We start from the raw sequence: 10,431 nt of genomic DNA, 5'->3' as shown, positions 1-10,431 counted from the left end.
CCAGCCAGCTGAGGCCTTTCTGTGTGGCGTTTGCATGTTCTCTTCATGTCTATATAGGTTCTCTTTGGGTACTCTGGCTTCCTTTCACACTCCACAGATATGCATGTTAAGTTTATTGGTGACTCTAAATTGGCCGTGAAGGTGAATGGTTGTCTGTCTCTCTGTGTTAGCCTTGTGATAGACCGGTGACCTGAACGGGGTGGGATAGGCTCCAGCCCAAACATGACCCTGAATTAGATAAGCAGAAGAAAATGGATGGATGTTAGTAATAATGTTTATAAGGCACCTATGGCATGTTTATGACCTAATGTGGTATTAATTAGCTATTTTTTACTTTACATATAACATAATATCAAAAAATAGCTCCTAGTGGCGTCAACTACTTGTCTTCTTCAGCGATGCTTTCTCAGTCCAGGTCTGTAATTACAGTGGAGTAAAACACGCTCAGTGACAGTCTCAAGTGTTCTATGATCAGCTCTTTAGCATGGTATGACGGTATGTAAGAAACATATAATAACATGGGGCATAGGGCATCTATAACAAGAACTGCTGTTAAAAATAAACTGCCAATATGTTTGGACTGCAGGAAGAATTCCAGAGTACATTCCCCAAATGTGGTATGTGGGGGTGGTAGATCAGGTCAAATGGAAAGACCTATTTGTGTCCCACACAGACAGGGATCCATAACCTCAAAGTCAGCATAAGAGTGAATGTACATTCCACTTTTTGCCACTATTATGTATTTCTGAAGAATAAAGCAAGAGTAGTAAGGACAGAATCCAGGAGAGGAGGAGGTGGTGCTCATTTTTTGCTATCTGTCAATATAAATTTAATGGCAAGGTGGTGAAACAGGGAGTCTTTTGATGTGCACTAGACAACAAGGTCCCTTTCTTTTGCACTACGGTGCCTTAGGAGATGGCCCACAGGCAGGCTTGCACACACCCATTAAACACACATACATGTATGAAACCACATCAGAGATCTTTTTGCTATTGCCCCAGGGTGGCTGTGGCTACATTGTAGCTTGCCATCACCAGTGTGTGAATGTGTGTGTGAATGGGTGGATGACAGGTTGTGTAAAGCGCTTTGGGGTCCTTAGGGACTAGAAAAGCGCTATACAAATACAGGCCATTTACCATTTACCATTTATTGAATTGCTCCTGAGCATTGTCCTGTTTGCACTAAAGGGAAACCAACTCATCGCCCTGAGATTGATTACACCCAATCAAAGTGCAAGTTACGCACACATACAGTAGGTGGCTGAGCTTTATAAACACTCCGCCCTCCCAGCCAGGAATCTTTATGGTGAAATTGCTCTCCACTTAAAAAACAGATGTTTTCGTGCTTTTTTCTTTAATGGTGTAGCCACTAAAAAGATTTTATAGACCCAGTTAGATCTGAGATAGACTTTAACTTTACGGCTTAGCCTTCACATTGATTCCGTTTCATCCCAGTATGCAAATCCAGTTAGCGTCTGGCTCCAGATTCCACTTACTTTGTCTGCAGGCACTCGTTTAAAATGAGACATATTTTGATTTCGAGACATATCTGCTTCATAGACAAGTGTAATACGATGATGAGGATGCAAAGACAGTTGGCGTGCTCAGGTGGTTTGGTGGTATGTTTTCTACAGTAGGTGACTACTATACAAACAATGGTTAAACTCTTACACTACTGGTAATTCAAGCGACATTTATATTCCTCAGTAGGGCCAAAGGTTATACAGGAAGTGGAGTAGCACAAAGGGTTGAGTCAGGGACTGTGATAGTAGTGTTTACAGTGCATGCATTTGTATCTTGTGTGTCCAAAGTTTGCTTAGGCTCAGAAAGCTATTCGCTATACCAACAAAATGAAATGAAACTGATACTCGATACAAATACAAATGGCAGCATCTTTGCACAGGAGCAGGCCGACACTGGCACAAGAGGGACAGCGAACACGGGTGACAGAAAGAGACTGATGAGACGTTATGAGGCTCAGGTCCTACAGGAGAGCTAACCAAACTACAGGTGTATGTTTACAGTCTCAGTGCCAGACTTACTTAAGTAAGTGTTTCGTACATGCCACGTCCAAGATAACAGTTAGGTCACTCACTGTGTTGTGCAAATAACTCTCTGCTTTTTGTTTGGGGTTTGTCGTCACGTGCTACTAATGCCCTTGTTTGTGCTTCACTGGCTCAAGGCATGTCGCTAAGGTAGTGTTTAAATACATAAAGATACCTTGCTCCAATTGGTAGTGTATAAGTACCTTTTTTTTCCTCAGGTGCTATCACAGTCACAAACAAAATCAGCATAATCTATTCATAGTTAAAACAGGGCTCCTTTAAGATGACCAGTTAATATACAACATAAAGAATCTCTATGTCAGTGTGAAACAGTAAATAGTTCTGTTAAAGGTTTTAATATATAGGTTGCAAGTGTGAACACAAGTTTCTGCCATTTAGTACATTAGTAGCATAACATATGTGTAATTGTATTTAACTGTAGATATCAAGTTTTTGCCTTTGCATATGATTCTTTTGCTTATTTCTTTTTATAAACTGCTGCATATCTGCTTTTAAAGTCATCGTGTTTACATTTAGGTCATCCACACCTTCATTTAAACCACTCCAAACCTACAGAAACAATAACTCCATTGGTCTTCCAATGGTCCTCCTTTTAAGACTTGGTTTTAGGTGTAGCCCACCAGACGGGGCATGCTAGGAAAGCTCTTGCGCATACTCATGCACTTCTCCTGGTCCAGGAAAAGTGAATTGGCTTTGACAGATAGGTCATGTTCCAGGGATACTTTGGTCTTCACCAAAGTCTGCAGAGTGTTCTCGGCCTCCATCAGCCTCTCTTGAAGTTTCCGAATAGTGTCCTCGATCTCTCTCACCTCACTCACAAGTCTGAATAATTAGAGAGAGAAAGACTGCTTACTGTCAAATCTGCAGCATAGGGAAAGAAGTTAAGGAAACTTTCCAAAGTATGACATTGTGAGATTTGCAATTAAAGGTAATAATTTATATTATTGTTCATTTAAACCACAGAGAGGCCAAACCCCTCTAAAATGTATCAAATGACAAAGTTAAAAAACATTTTTGGCAGTAATTCACTGGTATTACACTTTGTCACTCAATGAGGTTGATTAACTAAAAGTGACGTTAAAAATTAAGTTAAAAGTACAAATAGCAGCCGGGTAAAATCAGGGAAATCAGTGCATTCTTTGTCAATGATTTGATTCTTGATTGAGAAATGGTATATTTGCATAATTTTCTTCACTCCTTGAAGTAATTTGTAACATATAAAAGGCACACACTACATTGCAAAATAGCCTGAGATGCATTACCACATAATTACTAGTTATATCAACCACCAGAAAGCAGTTTTCCTTCTTAGGTGTGGTTCTGGCTCAGGAGGTAAGGCAGGTCACCTACGTCCATTGGAGTATGAATGTGTGTGAATCTTAGGTTACGTTCACACTGCAGGTCTTAATGCTCAATTCCGATTTTTTGATCAAATCCGATTTTTTTTGTCTGCTTGTTCAGACTACAAATAAAATGTGACAGCAAACGCGCTCTAGTGTGACCCCTCAAAGCGGCCCGCATGTGCAAAAGACGACGTCATACACAACGCGGTCTGTTTAGACCCAGAGCAAACAGTATTGTTTGACTGATGGCCCTTAATATAAAGACTTGTTTCGGACTTTACGTTTCCCAATTTTGCTTTAAGTTATAAAGTTATTTTGTTATTTACATATGGCCTAATATTTATCCTTATTGCTGTTTTAGAGAGGAGCAGTGCTTCAAAGGATAGTTGCAGATTTCTGTAAGAATCTGCAGATTATACAGTACAAATAAAATATTCACGTTTCTCCAACGTTGTCTTCCCAATAGTTTCACTGACATCTACACTGGATGGCCAGAAAGCGTTCACAATGTCTTCTCTGGCGCTGATAATTGGCGTCTGTCTTGTGTCAGTGACGTAAAAGACGGATTTAATGCGACATGACCATTCAAACAGCAGTCGCTTTCTAAAACATCAGATATGTATCGGATTCAGTACCACATACGAAAGTGACCCAGGTCGGATTTGAAAATATCGGATTTGTGCTGTTCAAACTGTCATACATAGGGTCAAAAAAGTCGGATTTGATGTGCTTTTGCCTGCAGTGTGAACGTAGCCTTAGACAGTGCTTACATAGAAAAAAGTGCTTGTATAAATCGGAGTGAATGGGTGAATGCGGCAACGTGTATAAAGCGTTCTGAGTACTCAGAGTAGAAAAACGCCATATGGGAACCCGTCCATTTACCATTCCTGACTCCTAAAACCAGACAGCTTTTTGTCCTTCACCATGACCAGCTGGTGTCTGCTGATTGTAGCACAAATGTAGAAGGTTGGTGATTTTCTTTCTCTATTCACCCTTAGTGCAAGTAACTGAAACTCAAAACCTTTTTGTCTGGAGGAACAATCTAATAACATCTGAAATCACATCTGATTTGGAAATGTGGAACAAACTACCTGTGGTGTGGATTGTCCCTGCAGAGCTCTATGTTGGGTCTGCGGATCCTCTCCTCCAGCCTCGTTTGGGCCACTTTTAATGGGGACTCTTTATCTCTGAGAGCCTTCTTTATTGACTCAATTAGCATCTCAGTCTGAAAGATCTCTTGTAGAGTCTGCATGAAAAGACAAAAGACAACAAATTGTGATGCAGCCGCTGAGAGTTCCAGTCATGTAAGCATAGCTGAGTTAGGCATGGAAATTAAGGGAAAGGCTGACCCGAAGCCAAAAGAGGGGAAAATGTGAGAATCTCAATAAAAAGGATCATGTACAAAGCTGCAGACTTTGAGTCAGCTGAACACAGGCACACACATGCACAGTGGCCTGCTCTGTCTAACCTCATCTGAAATAATTTCATTTCAGCCAATCGCTACTTTTTACAGCTAACAGTGAGTGAGGTTTATTGAAGACCTTGTGCTTCATATCACTCCTGTCAGTGTTCGAACTATCCAGCAGCTCTCGATGGCAACCTGAAATCAATGGGATAAAGTGCAGAATGTGACACAAGCAATGAACAAACTACTACAGCTCCTCTCCTTTGACAGGGATGTTTTGCAAATATAATCCATATAATCCACCATAGAGGGCAAATCTGCACAGCTGAAGGAGATAGAGAGTTTTAGAAAGAAGCGGGGAAAAGGATTGTACAGATACATGATCTCTTCCTAATAAGTGGCAAATGTAGTTAAATACTCAATAAGAAAAAAGGAATGGATTTTTTTCTTTTTTTTTCCTAAAATAAAACCATGTGATTGCCTCTGAAACCACTTTTCTTAATAATCTATTTCACATTGTGAAATAATCAAGAACGAAGTCCAACATAAGAATAAAATTAGGAACAGGCTGTAATTCATTACACTACGATTAAAATACAGTGATAAAAAAAATGTCCCCGTTACATAACCTTATCAAGATATTATTGTCTTTTATGAAATAAACCATGCAGAAAAGGTGATGACCTTAGCCAGGTGTGTTTGCAAGCTGTTCTTGGCATCACCGGTTTCTGATATGCGGTTGGTGAAGGCTACGTTGACATTGTTGAACTGGTTCCACATTTCATTGGAAGTGGCGTTCAGCAGGATTTCTATCTCATCCCTGAGCTTGTGGGAGGCAGCTCGCTCACTTTGGGAATGCAGGATGTTGTCATCTGTAAACTTGGACCACGAGTCAGGCAGAGAGATTCTGACAGAGAAACAGTTAGATGCATTTACAGTATGTTCCAACACTCCCACTGGTTTTGAACATGATGCATTTGGAAAAGAGTTTTTCAGATATCACAAAACTTTTTAGCTATTTTAGCCAAATTTCATTGTTATTGTTCTTAAACTTTTGAGAGGCAGGGGCTTGTTAGCAAACGAAAACCTTCAAGGGCCCATCATAATAAACCAGATTATATAGTAAGTCTATTACAAAGAATTACTATGATTAGTAAACTTTCAGGTACCATTCTTAGTGAAAAACTTTTCAACCTAAATGCTTAAAATGCATCAAAACTGGTACAAAAATGAAGTGAGCTAGTATAAAGAACACAATATGATGGTTTGGGTTTTTTGTAGTATAACTGTACAGTTAGACATTAGATTTACCCTGAAGTCTTAGGTACATGCATTCATGTCCCCGTTAGGTTGCAATAGTTGTGGTTACTTAAATGTTTATTGGGAATGACAATTATGGAAAATTGTATAAAGTTTTTGTTTGTTTGTTTTAGCAATTGCTAGTATTCAAACGGGAGATGGTGAACATGGTAAAGCTGACACTTATAGTCATCATTTACACTCACTGGCCACTTTACTAGGTGCTGCTCAATTGCTGGTTACAAAAAACGAATCAGCCAATCACATGGTGGGAACTCAGTACATTTAGGAATGTAGACATTTTCAAGATGATCTGCTAAAGTTTAAACCGAGCATCAAAATGGAAAACAAAGGTGATTTAAGTGACTTTGAACATGGTGTGGTTGTTGGTGCCGGATGGGCTGATCTACTCGGATGTTTCCGCACAACCAACTCTAGAAATTCCAGAGAATTACATGTGAAAGAGAAAATATCCAGCGAGTGGCAGTTTTGTAGATGAAAATGCCTTGTTAGTGTCAGTGGTCCACGAATAATGGCCAGACTGCATCAAGTTGATAGGAAGTTCATTCAAATAATAATGCATTATAACCACAGTGTGCAGAAGAGCATCTCTGAATACTTGACATGTGGAACCTTGAAGCAGATGGGCCACAGCAGCAAAAGACCACACTGGGTGCCATCCTGTTAGCTAATAACAGGAACCTGAGGCTACCATTCTCAGAGTCTCACTGAAAGTGGGCAATAGAAGACTGGAAAACTGGCTTCTCCTGCATGATGGTACGGTGAGAATTTGAAAATATGAAAGCATTTATCCTTTCTACCTTATATCAACAGTTTGATGGTGATGGTGTTTTGGTTTCTTGCCACACTTTGAGGCCCTTTAATACCAACTGAGTTAAACACCACCGCCTACCTGAGCATTGTTGCTGGCCGTGTCCACAGAGTGTCAGTCTATACTGCCAGCAGTATAACACATGTCACAAAACTCCGATCACCTCAGCCTAGTTTCTTGAACACAACAATGGCCTCCAGACTCACCAGATGTCAATCCAATATGATCTCAGTGTGTTGGAAGCACCACGTTGAATCAATAGCACTACAAATTAAGGTAGTTTGGAAGGCAAAAGCAAGGTGCACCATATAAAGTAACCAGTGAGTGTATATCGTAGCCCTGGTGTGCGTAAGTGCAGCTTCACTATGTTCCTGGCATTACTATTAACTTTTAATCGCCTGATAAAATATTTACATCTCACTTGCAACAAATCACCAATATACAGTAATGCTTCAAGACTGCTTAACATTTTTATATATTTATCTGGACACAACAATTTATCATTTCATGCAAGCGTAAACAAATTCTGGACAGCAATATCAAGTATTTCATCTAATATAATTGAATCATTCAGATATTCAAATATATAATTATACTCACGAAGGGTCTAGTCTGTCAATTCCTCTGTAATAGCCAATACCATCCGATGTGTTCCTTAAATGGTGACACCTTTGATCTATCCTCTGCGCTGTCAGTTTGTCACTCAGATCTCGTTCCAACTCATGTTGAGCTGCTCGGTTTGACCTAATGAATCACATAACGTAAAACAGAAATGAAAACTTTTATAAATTGAGCACATGTCAAACTGCAGTCTTAGTCAGATTGTCAGACTTACGCTAGCTGAGCAATGGCTCTGTCCAGATGTCGCCTCATCCTTTCCTGACATGACTTTATAACTTCTACCTCCTTTTTTAGCACAGGTAGAAAGAATATAACAACTTTCTTATTTCTGCAGTAATATTGGTCTCATGAGTCCCAAATATATATATATAACCACACTGATCTTTCATTTTACCTTTATGAGGTCTTTCTCTACGTCATCGTGTACCAGGTCAATGGACATCCGCCGCTCTCTGTGGTACAGACACTCTTGAGACACCTGTTAGCAAAATTTTATTTTGACTAAAGCAAGATGCAATGGTAAATCCATAAAGAACATTTTCTTTATTTAACAGTGATTGTGACACTCCAAAAGATGGGGTTATAATATGATTGTAAAGAAAAACACAATTTATATCAATATCAAGGTGTGCATATACTAAGTTCTGCAACATGTTTGGATCATACTCCAATTTCAGTCACCTGGAGAAGTCTCTAAGAAAGTCTCATGCTACATGATATTGGTCTAGAAAGGTGTCCCTGTCATCAGATATAAAGCCAGATCAAGTTAACTCTCTCAGGGGGACTATGGTCATTCGAACAGGGCACTAGGATGACCTATTTATGGGACTGACCCAGTGAAAGCACCGTCATTTTGAAGGGTTGCAAGGGATCATGCAAAAACTGTCTCTACAACCAAACAGACGACTGCTTTAAAACTGGCATAATATGGATGATTGATAATATGCGTGCACTCAGTCTTAGTATGACCAGTGTTATGTCATGTTTTCTCTCAAACAAATAAAAAATATCAAGCTAAATGTTCAAATAATATCACTCAAAATTAGTGTGCATCCGTGAAAAAAAAATTCAAAGTAGCTCATTGAAACATATTCCTTCCAGCCTCACCTGAAGGGGCCCTTCAGTCTCTGCCAAGGCTCTCTCTAGCCTCCTTTTGACCTCATTAAGAGCTGCTATCTCTGTCACCATGTTGTCGATCTCATGGCTCAGCTCAGACCTCCAAAAGACAATGTCATTGAGCCTTTCTCCTATGTTCTTGCTGGTATTCTCCTGGGTTCGTCTGGTAAGTTGCTCTTTATCCTGCATCAGCCTGATGGTGTCTCTTCTTAGTCTCTCTGCGCTTTTCCGGGAAGACTCGGATTCCCTGTAGTTGTTGTGGTTGGACTTGTACCAGTCATCTGGAGTGTAGCGGGTGGTCAGCGCACTCCTGTTGGATGGGTACAACACCGTCTTGGCACGAACCAAATCTAAATTCTCTCGTTGTATGGAAGGGGATGGGATAGTGCTGTTGCTCTTGTAATAGCTGTTTGTCCTCCACAGACTGGCATTGGGATTCATGACCAGGGCTGCCTGGGGGTTTCGATAGCTGGATGCCATAGTGGAGATGGCAGGGAGAAAGTGGCTGCTTTTTGGCCGAGCGTATGTTGCTGTCAGAGTGGATCCAATCAACTCCATTTTTCGAAGCCTGCAAGGGTTCAAAGTGGTACTACTGGTCCTGAGTCAAAGTAAAGAAAAAAGTTCTCAAACTGATTTGAATATTTTACATATTCATATTAGCTACCTGGATCAGACATTTAAAGCAGTTTACAAACTCTGTAGGTTGGTTAAGTATACAAAGAAAACGTGTTTAGATGGCTCATTAGAGTAAGAAGGTGGAAAATAAAATCAGAACTAAGGTGAAGCATCAAAGTAGACAAAGAACTGCCTTACCAAGATGAACGCTTGTCAGTTGCTCGACAGTGTCTTGTGACCAGCTGCCTCTCAGCTCTGTTTACCTGAGAATGAGCTCAAGAACGCACTAAAGGTAAACTGGCATGCATAATAGAAAAGTTAGCAAGTCATTCATTCAGCCAACCAATGGTGTTGCACAGTCCTGGACAGCAGCAGCTGGCCTTGTTCAAGATTTCTGTTGACACAGAAGCAGTTGCCATGGGTTACTGCAACACTGTGCCAAGGATTTTCAGATTAATAGTGACCAGGTGCTTTTCTTTGGACTAGTAAATGCACCAGTGTTACAAAATGTGTCCACAGGACAGATGTAACTTTGGTGTTTGTAATGTTTCTTCTTATTAGATTTCTTTATAAAATCCTACTGACCTCCTGTGACTTTACAAAGTTCCAGTCCACTTTTCAACCAATACAGGCACAGCTTATCAGGAACACAGTTAAAGTGGAAAAGTAAAATGCAGTGAAAACAACACAGCAAATAGATGCCTATATTATAAACCCTCAGCACCATGAACTGTGATTTTTTTTTTTTAATTCACTGATAACTTACAGCTCTCCACATTCTGCCTGTTCTCTTCTTTCTTCATTAAACAAGATAAACATTCAAAATACACCCCAATCAGTTTTTAAAGAATTTATTTACGGATGATCGATTACTTTCTGTAGCTTAATCAAGCCATTTGTCATTAAAATCCTCGATAGAAGGGAAGCAATCGGAGCTTTGTTTTTAAAGCAGTCAACTTCAGTTGGTCTCCATGCATGCACACATTAGCTCACCGTCACCCTGAGAACCAAGCTGTCTGTATTGATTGCAGTTACTTGTTTAATGATTCATGCCGCAGGAAGAGTCCACACAAACCCCTGTAGCACAGAATAATAATCTGTGTTGTGTTACCTACCATTGGAAATGAGTATCGTT

General features: G+C 40.0%; 1 protein-coding gene across 3 annotated transcripts; it reads right to left on the bottom strand.

Moving 5' to 3' along the window:
• Nucleotides 1-9,687, bottom strand: tekt3 (tektin 3). 3 transcript variants are annotated; one of them, XR_014893530.1, is made up of 9 exons: nucleotides 9,495-9,687; nucleotides 8,673-9,279; nucleotides 7,960-8,043; nucleotides 7,780-7,850; nucleotides 7,545-7,688; nucleotides 5,498-5,720; nucleotides 4,500-4,654; nucleotides 2,593-2,887; nucleotides 1-228 (listed from the first exon to the last, which is right to left on the bottom strand). XR_014893530.1 is itself a non-coding variant. In XM_085283428.1 (8 exons), exons 2-8 carry the CDS (start codon nucleotides 9,237-9,239, stop codon nucleotides 2,671-2,673), a joined length of 1,461 nt encoding a protein of 486 aa, XP_085139554.1. In that variant the 5' UTR covers nucleotides 9,240-9,279; nucleotides 9,495-9,687; the 3' UTR covers nucleotides 1,763-2,670. The 3 variants fall into 3 exon arrangements, 1 of the variants encoding a protein (XP_085139554.1); XR_014893531.1 differs by having other exon boundaries at nucleotides 2,619-2,887; XM_085283428.1 differs by lacking the exon at nucleotides 1-228 and having other exon boundaries at nucleotides 1,763-2,887.
• Between the last annotated feature and the right edge of the window lie 744 nt (nucleotides 9,688-10,431).

This window comes from Mchenga conophoros, linkage group LG8, assembly GCF_057382185.1.
Source record: "Mchenga conophoros isolate Kocher_MC1m ecotype Shallow Benthic linkage group LG8, M_conophoros_male_GT1.1, whole genome shotgun sequence".
In the NCBI taxonomy this organism is placed as follows: Eukaryota; Metazoa; Chordata; class Actinopteri; order Cichliformes; family Cichlidae; genus Mchenga; species Mchenga conophoros.
The sequence above is the reverse complement of the archived record's forward strand: the minus strand, read 5'-3'. Positions and strand labels throughout refer to the sequence as shown.